The 17692-nt window shown below is 42.8% G+C and overlaps 1 protein-coding gene across 13 annotated transcripts in view; it reads left to right on the top strand.

Moving 5' to 3' along the window:
* The first annotated feature begins 4275 nt into the window (after positions 1-4275).
* Positions 4276-17692, top strand: part of Pias2 (protein inhibitor of activated STAT 2) — a 78821-nt gene continuing 65404 nt past the window's right edge. For 4 of the 13 annotated variants that reach the window (XM_034517727.2, XM_076912415.1, XM_034517718.2 and 1 more), the window contains exon 1: positions 4276-4495. In XM_034517727.2, coding sequence (XP_034373618.1) covers positions 4472-4495 — 24 coding nt within the window. In that variant the 5' untranslated portion in view covers positions 4276-4471. Of the gene's footprint in view, positions 4496-4577; positions 4948-9689; positions 9777-17692 lie in introns of those variants that run through there. The other 9 variants (XM_076912421.1, XM_076912419.1, XM_076912417.1 and 6 more) reach the window with 5 other exon arrangements.

The following is a 17692-nucleotide window of genomic DNA, read 5'->3' as shown; positions in this document are numbered from 1 at the left end:
ACTGATGCCTAACCCCTTACCCCATCCCCCCTCCTCCAATTACTATGAGGGTGTGCTCCTACCATCCTCCCATTCCTGCCTCCCTGCTCTCGAAATTCCCCAACACTAGGGAATCCAAACTTTCAAGCACCAAGGCCCTCCACTTCCACTGATGCCTGGCAAGGCCACCCTCAACCACCTATACCGGTGGAGACATGAGTCCCTTCCTTTGTGTTCTCAGGCTGGAGATTTTAGAATACTCCAGTGTGGGAAAAACACGTGCGGGGTGGGTGGGGGGGGGGGAGTCCGGCGGCGGGGTCCCAAGGGGACTTCCCACATCGCCGGAAGAGGGTCCCACATTCACACAGCCACCACAGCCGCTGTGGCTGCATCAGCAAGGTTCAGGGTTCCAAGGGCTGGGAATCTGGCGGTAGGTGCAGGAAGGCCCAGGTGACATGTGGAATCTGGTTTTCCAAAGCTTTTATTGTGGTGAGTGGGTGTAGATGGTGCATGCTCCCAGCAAAAAGTAAGGGGGCCTGGCTTTTTATAGGGAGAGGAAAAGTGGCGGGAATAACTTAATTAGCTACGCCTTCCGGCCTTTAGATAACTCATTAATATTTTAATCTCTGGAGGTGGAGACTTGCTAATCATGCCCTCTACCTGTGTGCTACGTGACTGACCGAAGGTCGCGGGTTAAATGGAGTTACCTTGTCCAAGGCCCGACACTCCAGCTTGTTTCTTAGGACCATTTGCTTGAAAAATTGTTTTCCAGTCTTTTACTCTAAGGTAAAGTCTGTCTTTGTCACTGAGGTGGGTTTCCTGTATGCAGCAAAATGCTGGGTCCTGTTTACGTATCCAGTCAATTAGCCTATGTCTTTTAATTGGGGAATTGAGTCCATTGATGTTAAGAGATATTAAGGAATAGTGATTGTTGCTTCCTGTTATTTTTGTTATTAGAGGTTTGGAATTATCTTTGTGTGGCTGTCTTCTTTTGGATTTGTTGGAAGAGGATTACTTTCTTGCTCTTTCTGGGGTATTATTTCCCTCCTTGTATTGGAGCTTTCCTGTTATTATCCTTTGTAATGCTGGGTTTGTGGAAAGATATTGTGTAAATTTGGGTTTTTCGTGGAATATCTTGGTTTCTCCATGTATGGTAATTGAGAGTTTTGCTGGGTATAGTAGCCTGGGCTGGCATTTGTGTTCTCTTAGGGTTTGTATGACATTTGTCCATTATCTTTTAGCTTTTATAGTATCTGGTGAGAAGTCTGGTGTAATTCTGATAGGTCTGCCTTCATATGTTACTTGGCATTTTTTTCCCTTACTGCATTTAATATTCTTTCTTTGTTTTGTGCACTTGGTGTTTTGATTATTATGTGATGGGAGGTATTTCATTTCTGGTCTAGTCTATTTGGCATTCTATAGGCTTCTTGTATGTTTATGGGCATCTCATTCTTTAGGTTAGGGAAGTTTTCTTCTATAATTTTGTTGAAGATATTTATTGGCCTTTAAGTTGGGAATCTTCATTCTCATCTATACTTATCCTTAGGTTTGGTCTTCTCATTGTGTCCTGGATTTCCTGGATATTTTGTGTTAAAAACTTTTTGCATTTTGCATTTTCTTTGACATCTTTTCTTTTATGATATCTTCTGCACCTGAGATTTTCTCTTCTATCTCTTGTATTCTGTTGGTGATGCTTGCGTCTATGACTCCTGATTTCTTTCCTAGGTTTTCTATCTTCAGAGTAGTCTCCCTTTGTGATTTCTTTATTGTTTCTACTTCCATTTTTATGTCCTGGATGGTTTTGTTCAATTCCTTCACCTGTTTGGTTGTGTTCTCTTGTAATTCTTTAAGGAATTTTTGTGTTTCCTCTTTAAGGGCTTCTGTTTACCTGTGTTCTCAAATTCTTTGAGAGTGTTATTTATGTCCTTCTTAAAGTCCTCTATCATTATCATTAGAAGTGATTTTTAAATCTGAATCTTGCTTTCTTAGTGATATGGGGAATTCAGGACCTTTTTTTTTTTTTTTTTTTTTTTTTTTTTTTTTTTGGAAGACAGGGTTTCTCTGAGTAGCCCTGGCTGTCCTGGAATTCACTGTGTAGACCAGGCTGGCCTCCAGCTCAGAAATCTGCCTGCCTCTGTTTCCCAAGTGCTGGGATTAAAGGCATGTGCCACCACTGCCCAGCCTGAATGCAGGACTTTCTAGTGTGGGAGAACTAGGTTCTAATAATGCCAAGTATCCTGGGTTGCTAATGCTTATGTTCTTGAGTTTGCCTTTCACCATCTGGATCTCCTTAGTGCTATCTGCCCTGTCTCTGACTGGAGCCTGTGTTTTCTATTGTCTTGGTTGTATCAGAACTGTGTGGGGTGGGTGTTACTACTGGGGTTACAACTGGGGCCCAAGATCTGCTCAGTGCTCCAGGCCAAGAGTGACTTCCTGGGTCCTAGTGGGTCCCAGTTACTCCCTATTTGTGGTGAGTATTGCTGTTTCCTTTACCTAAGATACTGCCTGGGTTAGAGCTCCTGGGAGGCCTGCTTCCTCTGGGTTCTGTGAGATTGGGGGCAGAGCTGCCTTCAGGGATCTGCTCAATGCTCAGGACCAGACCAGAAGGAGGCTTTGAGGTTTCAAAAGCCCATGCCAAGAGTTTCTCTCTCTTCTCAGCATGAGGTTGTAGCTCTCAGTTAGTGCTCCAGCAGCTGACGGCATACTGTCTTACTTCTCACAATAATTAGACTAAACTAATGAAACTGTACACAAGGTCCCAATTAAATGCTTTCTTTTATAATAGTTGTCTTGACCTAAGTGTCTCTTCACAACAATACAATCATTGTGACTAAGACACAGCATTTTGTTTTTAAACCTTATTTGAGTCAGGTGTCCACAATCCACTCATTAAAGTTCAATTATGTATTACACATGGTATACCTTATTTCAGTTAGCTCTTGGGTAAGAGTTTAAGGAGAGGCATTTTAGGGCTTAGTTTTGTCTATGTTTGGGATGGGACTAACAGAGTCTGGCCCAGAGCTTACCACTGAACTATGGCCTAACCGTATCAAAGCTTTTGAATTAGTATGTTGAAGAAAGATCCTCATGTGCTAGTGAGAACTGATGGATGTGCAGAATAGGATTTCTTTGCCCATGGATCCAACACTTTAAAAAATCATACAATGCAATGTTCTCAGAATGGCTGTAACTGGAAAGAAGCCTTAGGTAGGAGCAATATTAAGTAGGGGTTCCATCAGTCTCAGCAATGCAATCTGAACTGTGTGTGACCAGCCAGTTTGACTCTGCATTGTCTGTCGTTATGGTTTTGTTTTTTCATTCTCACACTGTACTCCAGGCTGGCCTCCACCTGGCTGTATAACAATTTCTGATCCTCCCGCTTCAACCTCCCAAGTTCAAATCCAGCTTATTTCTTCTTCTCTTTTCATTCTTTCATTGAGTCTGGGAATATCAGCAATCTTTCTTTTGTCTCTTTGTCTCTTCATTTTTTTCTGCAGCTATCAGAATTTCCCTGACTTTTCACCTTCATCAGGGTTCTCCAGGGTGCTCTTACTTCACTTTTCTCCTAATTTTACCCACAATTCTTTAAACTTTGCTGTCCAGGCCATAGACATTTCCTTCAAGGTCAGGAAAAATATCAGTCAAGGTGAAAAGTTAAGACACAAATTAAAAGGTGTTATCCAACTGGGTGTGGTGGCACACACTTTTAATCCCAGCACTCAAGAGACTCAAGAGACAGGTGAATCTCTTGAGTTGGAAACCAGTCCACGAAAGAGTTCCAAGCTGGCCTGGGTTTTATAGATATATCTTTTCAAAAAACAAAAAAACTAAAAAAAAAAAAAAAAAAAAAAAAAAAAAAAAAAAGTCTTATCCTCGATCACCATTAGCTTGGAACAACGGTTTCCACATCACCCATACTTGATTATCCTACCACAGCTACTCTGGGGATGGCACTGAGGCTGCTTCCTCTGTTCTCAGCCACCTCGGGTAGAGCACTGTGAGAATCGTCCTGAGTGTTTCCGTGAGTCCTGTCAACTCTCTTCTCCTGGCCGTTTCCTCAGCCAAGGCCGTCCTCCAAGTCCCGGGAGAACGCCACAGTTCCGGTAGAGCCTCGGTAGCAGTGTGCGCTCCGGTGCAGGCCACAGGGAGCAGGGACAGGAAGCCGCGAGCAAGACTGGGCTCAGCAGGGGGACAGGCCACCACCGGAAGCGCGTGAGGGGCGCTCGGGCGGAAGACCGCGCGCGCGCGCGGCGGGGTGGGCTGGGCTGGGGGCGCCGCGAAGGGCGGGGCCTGCGCGCGCCGGGGGCGGGGCTCCCGCGCGGGTCACGTGAGGGGCCCGGTGGAGGTGGTGGAGGTGGCGGCGCGGCGGCGGCGGCGGCCGCGGCGTCTAGAGCGGCGCCCAGTGCAGGATGTTGCAGGAGACGGCGGCGGTGTCGTTGGCGGCAGCGGGCGGAGGAACGGTGACGGCTGAGGCGCCCGCGGGCGGGATAAAATGGCGGATTTTGAGGAGTTGAGGGTGAGCGTCGCGGGGGGGAGCGGAGGCCGCAGGGCGGGGGGAGGGGAGGCGGGAGCAGCGCGGCGCCGCCGAGGCGTGCGGCCGGTTGGCGGAGCCGTGTCGTCGGGCGCGGCGTGGGGAGGGACCGAGCGGCGAGGGCGGGCGGATGGCCCCGGGCGGTGGGCCGCACACCTGGCGGGCCGGTGGCTTGACTCGGCTGGGCACCGGCGGCGGCGTTCGCTCAACGGTGGCGACCCCGGAGCACTGTGTGCAAGACCGACCGCCTTCGGAACCGTGAAGTTGCCTTTAGGAATTTTCCCCGTCCCCCGCTGTGGTCTAGGCAGGTCTGTCACGAGATGAGGCCCCTTCCTCCCACCGGTGCTTTCTCCCTGAGTGTGCGGAGAAGCGCGGTCTTTTGGGAACACCGCCTGCCGTAGTCGGCCTTAGACCCAGAGACTTGGTTTGTAACCATGGTAAGAAATCTCCCAAGTCCGGGTTGGTTGTCATGTATGTAGTTGGCGCTCTTGAGGAAAAACTGTTTCTTAGCACGAGAACAAGGTCAGAACTTTATTGTTGGTACCTTTGTAGTCGGGGGTCTAACAGAGAGGCTGTTGGAGGTTACAAGGAAAAAGATTTTTTTTTTTTTTTTGTTCACTAAACAGATCATCTTCACAGAAACCTTATCCCAAACTAAGCCAGGTATGATGAGCTGCATTGAAGGCCGAATTACTGATCACATAGAACCCTGACAGATTATATTCAGAGTGTGTCTGTGTGTGTGTGCCTGTGTGCGTGCCTGTGTGCGCGCGCCCGTGCCTGTGCCTATCTTGTCTCTGTGTGTTTTAAAGTGGAAACGTAAGTATGGATTTGAAGTTAAATGAACTTGCAACCAGTTGGGGTAACTTAGCCACGTTTGGTGTTTGGGTTACTTTAGTCTGGTTCTGCTTTGTTAGACTATTATTGTTTGTGGGAAGAGGATGTTGGCTGGCTGGACACGCAACAAAAGAGTGAATGTGAAAGCTTGCATAGGGCCTACTGTTTCCCCTCTTGTTTCAGGAAAGAATGATTTTCCCAATAACAATTATATCAATGCATGTTGTATCCCATATCAGTTTATACAGAGAACCATGAGTGAGAAGGATACTTGAACCGTATCTGTCCTGAATGTTTAGTGGAGCTCCTGAAACAATCAGGCCCGAGCCTCACTACAGTAAACTGAACACTGGAGGTATTTTTTTACCTGAAGTAACAGATGTGTATTTCCTCTTCCAAGGAACGTAGCTTTTTTTTTTTGTTTGTTTGTTTGTTGAAAACCTCTGTAGGGCTTTTATTAGACTTTTAGAAATGTCACTGGTTAAAGGGAAGAATTAACCTTAATCTTAATCTTAGGGTGGAAAAGGACTTCAATACTCAGACTGAAGTGGAACTAGGACCTGGAAAGCAATCCCTTTCTGCTTTCTCCATTTTGTTTTGTGGCAAGCTTCATTTTCTCCTCCCTAAATGGGTTTTGCATCTCCTTGTGCTTGGTAAAAGATAGTATTGTTGGCTTTTCCATTCATAGTAAGTGACCAACAGAGACTTGACCTCAGAGTTTCCAGAGGAAAGGAAGGAAGGCTTAGTAGATGCTGGAAGGATTATCCACTATGTTTTGCTCATGGCCGACCCATGCTAGCTTATATTTAAAGAACTTTATCCCAGTCTGCAGTGCAGAAAGTGATGATGATGGCACATACTCATTTTAATATCAACCTTATTACATGCCAAACTCTGCTTCAAATACTTCGCATATACATTGTTATTCTCCCAATTCTATGAAGGAAATGAACATAGATAAACTTTCACCTATATTATAGTTTGAGAGGGGAAACACTAAAACTTTAAACACTAGTTACCTGATTTCACAGTCTTGAGTTCTTGAGTCCATGTTAGATTTCATTGTTCATGTGTCTTTGGGACTAGGTGGGATTCCTAATTACTCTATTTATAAAAGTGGAAGAAAAACAGTGCCCTCCCCCCAAAAAGCAACCCCCCCCAAAACAAACAAACAAAACCCCCAAAACAACAACAAAACCCAAGAATTGGAAAGAAAGAGAAGGGGAAGAAATATCCAGGACACTCAGAATGATGGTTTCTGGTACAGATTGTATTCAGATGATCACAGTGACATTTAATTAAATTATAGAGTCCGAGAAAAATTATAGACATTAGCTTTCTGGTTATCTTGGCAGTGGAAGAAATGGTAGACTGATCTGGGTTCTATAAGTTTAAGCTGTTGAGGATCAGTGTAGCATTAGTCAGTATATGGCTGGTGCTGTCTGTTCTAGAAGGATCTTTTGGAGAAAGACCACCCCCCCACTGTAGTTTAGTTACCATGTTCTTTCACTTTTTAGGCTTGGTGGGGGTGTAGGTGGGGAAAGAAGGAAGTGTGGTTTGAATAGGTGTGGGCTCCATAGATTCATGTATTTGAATGCTTGACCTATAGGGAGTGGTACTGTTAGGAGGTGTGGCCTTCTTGGAATAGGTGTGACCTTGTTGGAAGTGTGCTTGTTGGGGTGGGCTTTGAGGTCTATTCTCAGGCTCTGCCCAGTATGGAACACAGGCTCTCTTGGTTGCCTTCAGATCAAGATGATGTTGGCTCCTCTAGGTACCATATCAGCCTGGTCGCTGCCATCCTCCCACTGGGATTATAATGGACTAAACCTCTGAAACTGTAAATCAGTCTCAATTAAATGTTTTCCTTGGTAAGAGTTGTCTTGGTATCTCATCTCATCAGTGGAACCCTAACTAAGACAGAAGAAGACAGAAGTTGGTACCAGAGATTGGGTTATTTCTGGAATAGGCCTGACCATTTTTGTTTGGAGGAATATGGATTTTGAGTTTTGGTTAAGAAAACGGTGGAATACTTTAAGTAGGGCTTAATGGGTCATACAAATACACACATGGAAGACATTGGTGCTGAGGGTGATTTGAATTGTGGGGTCCTGGCTGAAGAGGTTTCAGAGGAGAAGAATTTTAGTATGTTGCTTAAAGATTGTTCTTGTGATATTTTGGTGAAGAATGTGGCTGCTTTTTACTCGTTTGAAGTCTGCAGGAGGCTAAGGTAAAGAGATTCAGACTAATTTCATTGGCAAGGGAAACCTTTAAACAGCCTAATACAGACTCTGTACTATAGTTCCTCCCCTCCCCTCCCCTCCCCTCCCCTCCCCTCCCCTCCCCTCCCCTCCCCTCCCCTCCCCTCCCCTCCCCTCCCCTCCCCTCCCCTCCCCTCCCCTCCCCTCCCCTCCCCTCCCCCTCCCCCCCTCCCCTTCCCCTCCCCCTCCCCCTCATCCTCCAGCTCCTCCCCATCTCTGGTTTTCTGAGATAGGGTTTTTTCAGTGTAACCAGCCCTGGCTGTCCTGGACTTGCTTTGTAGACCAGGTTGACCTCAAACTCAGAGATCTGCCTGCCTCTGCCTCATTCCTGAGTTCTGGGATTAAAAGTGTTTGCCACTCAAGCCCCGGTCTCATGAAGAGCCTTTTGATCAAACATAGCAAGCTGAGAAAGAAAAATACAAAAGGTATGGTTCAAGGATTAAAGGGGCATCAGGAAGTGGAATGGAGCTAAATTTTGTGTTCAAGGAGATAAACACATTAAAGATATTAGTTGGAATTAAGGGAGTGGTGGCCTCATGGGAAATCCCACCCAGCTAAGCTTCCATTTTATGAAAAGAATGTTTTCCAAGGGACATTTCCACCTATTGTAAATTTACAACATGTTTGCAGTTGTATGAGGGATAGTTATATCATGTCAACCATTATTATGACATGGTTATTTTCATTTGTATGTAAGGAGATAATATGTAATGATTATATGTTAAGTTGATGAGTGTTTGCTGTTTCATTTGTCAGTTTGACTATATCTGGAATGAACTACAATCCAGAAGTCAAGGGCACACCTGATCTCGAGCTTGGACAATCCACCCAGGGTTTTGATGAGGCTCACGAGGTGAAATAACACAAGCTTTAATTCAGATCTTGAGGCATAGTAGCCATACTTACTAAGATCTATAATGAGAAAGAATGAGAAAAGTTTAGGCCTGGGTGTGGTGGTACACACCTTTAATCTCAGCACAGATTAAGAGACAGGCAATCAGCTTTCTTTGTTCAGGGCCAGCCTGATCTATAGAACAAGTCATAGAACAGCTAAGCTTAGGCATCAAAGGAAACCATAGAAAACAGAAAGTTGGTGAAGATGTAATTGAACAAGAGGCCCAGCAAACAACAGAACTTGGTATCTTCCACCGTAGTTCTGACTTAGTTGTGGCTCCTTCCACAACTAGGAAAATTGCTGAGGCCAGGTGTATGGCAGGAGAGTCCCTGCATGGAGGCCAGAGAAACCATTGTGTGAAGCTGTGAAAGTGAAGCCTGGATTGCCTTTGATACCTTCAGATGTTGGAGATGCCAGAATCGTGGGATACTTGTCCAGGAAGGCTGTTAACAGGCAGTGGAACCAGCCCAAGTGAAAGAATTGTGTTGAAATCAACAAAGCTGAAAGGAGATGGAGATCTGAAGAGTATTTGACATCAGACATGGGGATACAGAGTTTGGAGTTTGCCCAGCTGGTTTTCAGTCTTGCTTTCCTTCAGTATTTGTTTTGAAACAATAATGTATATTCTCTGCCATGATATATTGGAAGTATGAGATCTGCTTTTTCATTTTTATTTTATAGGGGGTTACAGTTAAGAGATTGCATAAATCTCCTAAGAGACTTTGAACTTTTTTTTTTTTTTTTGGTTTTTCGAGACAGGGTTTCTCTGTATAGCCTTGGCTGTCCTGGAACTCACCCTGTAGACCAGGCTGGCCTCGAACTCAGAAATCCGCCTGCCTCTGCCTCCCAAGTGCTGGGATTAAAAGCGAGCGCCACCACCGCCCGGCGACTTTGAACTCTTAAACCTTGAAACTCTGATAGACTCTGGGGACTTTCAAAGTTGGACTAAATGCACTTTGCATTTTTGATGTGGTTACAAGCCTGTGGGGTCTAGGGAGTGGAATGTGGCGGTTTGAATAGATTTATGTTTGAATGCTGGGCTCATAAGGAATGGCACTAATAGGTCTGGTACTGTTGGAGTAGAGGTGGTCTTGTTGGAGGAAGTGCGTCATGGTGGGGGTGGGCTTTGAGGTTTCCTATGATCAGACTTTGATCGGTATGGAATATAGTCTCCTTCTGTTGCCTTCAGATCAAGACGTGGCTCCTCTAGCACCATGTTTGCCTGGATGCTGCCATGCTTTCCACCATGATGATAATGGACTGAACCTCTGATGCTGTAAGCTAGCCCCAATGTCTTTTATAAGAGTTGCCTTGGTTATAGTGGTTCTTCACAGCAGTGGAAGCCCTAAGACAAAACGGTACCTGTAGAAGAACCTTAAGGGGTTGCTCAGTAAGATTTTTTTCATCACTATGTGAGCAAGTTACAGGGAGATACTGTGTGGCCACATACTACGGTTGCTCTGTGTTTTACCTTTCAGTCCCAAGTGACTAGTAGATTACTAGTCTAGCTTTCTTCCATTCTTCAGAAAGAATATGATGAGTCTAGAGCTTTGGTCAGAATCTACTGGACTGTCCAATTCCAGGGTATTGAAATCATGGTACAAACCTGATTTTGGAAGCCATTCTAGTGGGTTGAAGGAAAGGAAGCGGGGTTTCTTTGAGAAGAAACACACACACATATACTGTCACTGTCTTTAGACACACCAGAAGAGGACATTAGATCCAATTACAGATGGTTGTGAGCCACCATGTAGTTTCTGGGAATTGAACTTTGGAAGAGCAGCCAGTGCTCTTAACCCCTGAGCCATCTCTCCAGCCCTGGCCTGGACTTTTGAAATCTCAAAGCCCACCCCCAGCCACACACTTCCTCCAACAAGGCTCCACCTCCTAATCTTTCTAATCATTCTCAAACAGTTCACCAACTGGGAACCAAGTATTTGGACATTATACTCTGGGGAGCATTCTTATTCAAACTACCACAAAGATCTCTCAAGGAGCTAAGTACTGGGTGAAGTCATGGAGGTAGAACAGTTGGGTTTCTGGAGTTAATTTAATCTAGTCAGCCATTCACTAGTTTTTTTTCTGCCCTTGTTTTTCCTTGCTTGTTACACAGTTCTAGTGTTGGGTTTCTGGTGGCAGTCATTCTTAAATTTTTGCAGCAGTTCAATCTAGCCAATTCATTCCATTCTTTCCATAGCAGTGGATGGGGATCTGTTTGTAGTGACAATTTTGTTTATTTTATTTTTATGTTCTTTTTTTTTTTTTTTTTTTTTGGTTTTTCGAGACAGGGTTTCTCTGTGTAGGCCTGGCTGTCCTGGAACTCTGTAGACCAGGCTGGCCTCGAACTCAGAAATCCGCCTGCCCCTGCCTCCCAAGTGCTGGGATTAAAGGCGTGCGACCCGGCATTATTTTTATGTTCTTAAAAGGACTTCCCTCCTTTATTCATTACCTTTCTTTCATGGATTGAGAGCCACATTTCTGTGTATGTTATAGAAAGAATGAAGATGTATATGAGACTTTGAACGTGTATCATAGTTGTGGGTAAACTTGAACCTGGAAAGTTTGTGGCATCATAATTTGAAATCTGTTAGCTTGGCTGGTTGCTACATAGCTCATTGCTATGTAGAGTTTACCTAGCATATTTCATGCCTTAGGCTTGATGGAAGTGTAGACGGTGGGGTGTGGAAAGTAGAGGTGGTTCTTTGATACTGAGAGACTAAAGTAATTCTGTAACAGGTAATTTTCACTTAGAAGATGGAACTGTTTGATCCTTTACACCAACCAGGAATCTTCAGTTTTACCTTAGGTACCTCTAGGATAGAAGGAGAATGAGAAGTTAATGAAATGTTGAAGTTATAAGTCCTCATCACCCCTCCACCAAACCACTGAACAGGGGAAACAGACTAAATGTATATGCTGTGACAGAATCCATGGTATTTTCAATGCTATTAGGAGGCACAATGGAGATTTCAATACTTATGAAGGAATGCCAAAGTGATATGTTAACTTAAAATGAAATAGATAATTTTCATTTGTCAATGAACCATGATATTCTTGGATATAAGTAGGTACTTCTGTGTTTGTTTGCTTTGTAGGTCTGTATGTTCCCTCCAGTAAACATGAATAACTTTTCTAATGATCAAGTGCCAGGTTCCTGACATCATCAGAACACTTCTTTTTCCTCAGCATTTTTTGCTTTTGTTTCTGTGGGTTTGATATTCCTTCCTCTCCCCCACCCTCTTCTCTTTGTTTTTCAAGATAGGATTTCTCAGTGCAATAAGTCTTGGCTGTCCTGGAACTTACAGAGATCCTCTGCCCTTTGAGTGCTGGGATTAATGGTGTGTGCCAACACGCCTGGTTTGATGTCTGTCTTTTTATTTAGTTTTAAATTGAGATAATTTACATACTGTAAATTAAGCCACTGAAAGTATTGAATATGGTGCTCTTTAGACTATTCACACCGCCAACACTAGTTCATCACTGTCTAATTCAGGAACAGTTTTCTTATTCTAAAAAATGTCCTATATTCAGTAGTCACTCCTTATAATCTGTTCCCCAAGCCAAAGCATCTACTAGTCTATTTTCTGTCTGTGGGTTTTCCTGTTATGAACATTTCTTATCAATGGAATCACACAGCACTGGCCTTTTATGTCTGGCTCATTTTCATTTAGCATAGTGTCCTCCGGATTCATTTGTGTTGTATTGAGTACCAGTAATATATTCCTTTTTGTTTTGTTGTACAAATGCATTATCTGACGTTGGGTTATTTCTACTTATTGGAGTATCAGTGTTGATCTACGTGAGCATAAGTTTTATTTGGTCATAGGTTTTTAGTTCTCTTGAGTGGATATTTAGGAGTGGAATTGATACATAATCTTTTATGGTTTTCTTTCTTTCTTTCTTTCTTTCTTTCTTTCTTTCTTTCTTTCTTTCTTTCTTTTTTTCTTTCATGCAGCATTTCATATAGTAGCACAGGCTGGTCTTGAGCTCCTGGTCCTCTTGCCTTTAGTTCCTGAGTATTGAGATTACAGGCATATAGTTTACCACTTTTGGCTTCTTTTTTTTCCTTTCCCCTCAGATATGGAATTATACTCAGGTATCACCCAATACCACATTCTCATAAGTATATTGACAGGCAGTTTCAGTTTTGTGCAATTACCATAGGGTGTTGTTGTTTTGGGTATATCTTTATCTTCCTTCTTTCCTTCCTTCCTTCTTTCCTTCCTTCCTGTTTCTTTCTCTCTTTCTCCCTCCCTCCCTCCCTCCCTCCCTCCCTCCCTCCCTCCCTCCCTCCCTCTCTCTTTCTTTCTTTCATCTGTTTTATTTATGTGTATGTATGTTTTACCTGCATGTAATTCTGAACCCACAGACACTGGAAGGTGTTATTCTGGAACTAGAGTTACAAGCCGTTGTGAGCTACCATGTGGATTCTGGGAATTGGACCTGTGTCTTCTGGAGGAGCAGACAGTGCTTTTAACTATAGAAGCTTCGCTCCCCTCTACTCCCTCCCTCCCCTCCCTCCCCTCCCCCCTTCCCTCCCCTCCCCTCTTTCTTTTTTTGAGGCACAGTCACATGTAGCTTGGGTTGGTCTTGAGCACTGTGTAGCTAAAGATAGTTCTGAGCTCCTGATCTTACAGGTGTGTGCCACCACATTTGGCCTTATATACTATATTTACATAAATCTAGGTGGGATGGCCTAGTATATAATTAGGCTTTGTGGTGAGTATTTACATAAATAGCCCATTGCTCCTAAGGCCATGGACAAAATAATAATTAAATCAAGTATAAAATAAAATGAAGTAATTAAAAAACAAAACAAAACAAAACATGGCAGCTGGGCGGTGGTGGTGCACGCCTTTTAATTCCAGCACTTGGGAGGCAGAGGCAGGCGGATTTCTGAGTTCGAGGCCAGCCTGGTCTACAGAGTGAGTTCCAGGACAGCCAGGGCTACACAGAAAAACCCTGTCTCGAAAAACCAAAAAAAAAAAAAAAAAAAAAAAACCAAAAAAACAAAAAACAAAAAACAAACAAAAACCATGGCAAAGCAAGAGATTAATGAGACTGCTTGCAGGTATAACAGGATGTGTTGTTCGCAGTAAACTTTTAAAAAATTGATTTACCTTATGTGTATGGGTGTTTTGTCTACCTCCCACTTGTGGGTATAGTGCTTGAGGAGGTCAGAAGAGTTACATCCCCTAGGACTGGAGTTACAGGGGTTGTAAGCCACCATGTGAGGTACTAGGAATCAAACTGGGATCTCTCAGTGTTCTTCTCAGCTGCTGAGTTTTCTCTCCAGTGCTCTATTGGTTTATTTGCCTGAACAGTGTAGTATGACTACTTTTTATATAGCGTTTATGTTGTATTAGGCATTATTAGAGATAATTTTTTCAGGATTTGTAGGTGGCATGAAAGTATTGTTTGCAATACTTATTTATATCCTTTCTGTATAGAGCTTATTTATTCTACTGTGAGGCTCCAGTAAACCCTCAATTACTCTGACAAAGTAAATCATAGATGTTTAAGTCATCCTATTTCTAGATATATAGCATTTGAAACAGACACTTAAGAATTGGAGCCTGAGCTAGGTGGTGGTGGTGCACACCTCTAATCCTAGCACTCGGGAGGCAGATGCTTCCCACCATCTAAATGCTCTGCCTAAATTGCATATACATGCCAGGGAAGAGTAGGGGAGAGGAGCTCCCTCTGGTTGGAAATAGGGATAGGCTATCCTACAGGATATCCCTGCTGGGGAAAGGGACCAGTACCCATGTAAATTAAATAACCCCTTAGTTATGTTCTACATGACCCAATAAAGTCATTGGTTTCCATTATAATTTTGGTGGGAACACGCCTCCACTTGTCTTTGGAAACTGGTAGGCATTGTTTATATGTATATGTCCCCTGGAAAGAAGTCACACATTACTGCGAATTGGCCAATGAGAATCCCAGGTATGAGACCTCAAAGAGCTCCAAACACACAGGAAGGGAGTGTGAGTTCCTGAGCTGTTTGCTGGGAGGAGTTGGAGCTTCAGGAAGTAGCTAGCAAGTGGGCCACTTTCATTTCCTAGGAAAAGACCCTTACACCTGCCCTCCCAACCTTCTTTCTGGGCTCCATTCCAGGTCCACTAGGCAATGGTGGATCTCTGAATTTGAGGACAGCCTGGTCCACAGAGGGAATTGCAGGACAGCCAAGGATACACAGGGAAACTCTGTTTCCCCCCCCACCCCCCCAATGCTGCAGCTCCATGCTTGCTTTTTGAGAACAAAATCTTGCTCTGTAGACTAAGATGGCCTCAGACTCACAGATTCTTCTGCCTCTTCAGTGTTGGGATTAAAGGTATGTGCTAGCATGCTTGACTTCTCAACTTCGCCATTCCCCATTCCCCATTCTCCAGTAATGAACATCTCTGGGGAAAAGAAGGCATCAAAAGTCTCAACTTTGTAGACTCTAGTCTTTTTAAACAGTATGGTCAATCACTGAGGGATATAGAATTGCAAGAGCCTTCTGGCGTTATAGTGATTCTTTGTGTTTTGGTTTTGTGAAACAGGGTCTCACTTTGTAGCCAGGTGCTCCCCAGATCACAAGCAGTCTTCTTATTTAGACTGAGTGCTGGGATAATAAGGTATTATCATTGAGTCATTACCATTGAGTCTGTCTTTGTAGGAACTTCTTGCTTGTTTGCTTCTGTGTATAATTTTAGAATTGTCTTTTCAAGTTTTACATATATATCTGTTGGGATTTTGGTTGAAAATAAATTGAATATGTAAATTAGTTTAGAATAAATCCTGCTGTGGTGATGGCGGAGTGTGGTATATGGTGCATGCATGCATGTGTGTGTGAGTGTGGTGCCAGCACACAGCCTTTAATCCTAGCACTCGGGAGGTATATAAGCAAGCTGATCTCTGAGTTTGAAGCTTATCTGGTCTGCATACTGAATTCCATGTTAGAGAGTAACAAACAACAAAAAACTCCTACTTTTTGTTGATTCTTGTCAACTAACATTGTATCTTCATTTGTTTAGGTCTTCTGCAATGTTTTTTCAATAATGTTTTACAATTTTAAATTAAACTGTTGCAAATAATTAACTTTAGGTCTAGGTACATTATTTTGTCTTTTAAAAAATATTTACTGGGAGGCAGAGGCAGGCGGATTTCTGAGTTTGAGGCCAGCCTGGTCTACAGAGTGAGTTCCAGGACAGCCAGGGCTATACAGAGAAACCCTGTCTCGAAAAACAAAAAAACAAAAACAAAAAAAAATTACCTTTGATTTGACTTTGTGTAGCCATTTTTTTTTTTTTTTTGGATTAATTTTTGTATAGGAGTATACTGTCTTCAGACACACCGAAAGAGGGCATTGGATCCCATTACAGGTGGTTGCGAGTCATACCTCCATACCTCCTGAGGATTAAATAAAGGCTGTGTGGCCACCACACTCATGCACGCATGCATGCTCCATATACCACAGCCCACCATCACCACAGCAGGATTTTTCCAAACTAATTTACATATTCAGTTTATTTTCTATCAAAATCCCAACAGATATATATGCATGTAAAACTGGAAAAGACAAGTTGGTTGCTGGGAATTGAACTCAGTACCTCTGGAAGAGCAGCCAGTGATCTTTACCGCCGACCCCTTAGCTCCTGGGTAGCATCTTAATACTTCTAATTTTGAAATTCTTTATAGATTGCCTTTGGATTTTTTGTTGTTTGTGTGTGTATGTGTGTGTCTGTGTATGCAGATAGTTATCTAATGACATCTTTGTTTCCACTTTTCTGATTATTATGCTTGCCCCGTTTTCTCTCTCATTTTCTTATTTTAACATGTGCTGGCTAAGATCTCCAATACAATCTTGAATAGAAGCAGTTATGAGGTTGGGGGGCATCTTGAGCTTGTTTTGACTTTAAGGGAGTACTTTCAGATTTTTACAGTTAAGTATGATGTTTGCTATAGGCTTGTTATGTAGGTAATCCTTCCAAGTTAATGTTTCTAGGTTTGTTAATTATTTAAAATTATGAATGGATGCTGAATTTTAGCAAAGGCCTTTCTTATGTCTTTTGAAAAATCACTGTTTTGTAATCATTTTAGCATCGTGGATTGGTATATTGTATTATTTCTAATATTAATTTATTAATTCATTAATTAATAATTAAATTAATAATATTAATTATTAATATTAATTTTGTATTCAAAGTACAAATTTCACTTTGGTCATAATATATATGTCTTCCCTCTTCTAGAAGAGTATATGTAACATTAGAATAATGTGTATCATAAATGCCTAATAAAGTCTGCTGTAAAATTGTTGGAGGTGTTTTCATTGATACTAGCTTATAACCAATCGCTGCAGTTACTTTGTTTATAATTGTAATTTCACCCCCACCCCTGAAATTTGTTCAGCTGTTTTTCTTTTTTCTTTTCCTTCTTCTCCTCTTCTTTTCCTTCTCCCTTTCTTCTCTCCTCCTTCTCTTCCTCTTTTTCCTCTTCCTCTTTTCCTTCTCCTCCTTCTGCTCCTCCCCTTCTCCCCCTCTTCCTCCTCCTCTTTCTCTTCTTTTTGATACACCTACCTCTGTCTCCTGAATGCAGGGATTAAAGGCATGTGCTACTACATTTGGCTTCTCTTGACTTCCCTTTTAAAGTACCCTCATTATTTACGTTTGTCAACTACCCTGGCAGCAGTGACTTTTAATCCCAGTATTTGGGAGTCAAAGGCTGGCATATCTCTGAATTTGAGGCCAGTCTGGTCTACACAATGAGTTCCAGGACAGCCAGGGTTACATAGAGATTTCCTGATTTTTTTATTTTTTTATTTTTTTAAAAGCTTGTAAACTTTTAAGACTTCAGAATATTAGTTTTTGACTTTATGTTCTCTGGACATATTCTTTTCCTCCTAGTTTCTTATGTTGAGAGTCTGTCATTTTTTAGCATTTTATTAATATAGGCATTTAAGACCATAGGATGTGGTGTGTGTGTGTCTGTCTGTCTGAGTAGGTATATGCGCATATGTTTGGAGGCCAGAGGATGGGTTTATCTTCCTTAGTTGCTTTCCACAGTACTCATTTTGAGATTGTATCTCATTGAATGTGGAGCTTATCTGTTTGGCTTCCTAGAGCTGCAGAGATCCTCCTGTCCTCACCTCCCCAGCATTGAGATTACAGGTGTGTGCACTGGTACCCAACTTTTTATGTAGAT

This window comes from Arvicanthis niloticus, chromosome 14 (assembly GCF_011762505.2).
Source record: "Arvicanthis niloticus isolate mArvNil1 chromosome 14, mArvNil1.pat.X, whole genome shotgun sequence".
In the NCBI taxonomy this organism is placed as follows: Eukaryota; Metazoa; Chordata; class Mammalia; order Rodentia; family Muridae; genus Arvicanthis; species Arvicanthis niloticus.
This window is presented reverse-complemented; position numbering and strand designations above follow the sequence as displayed.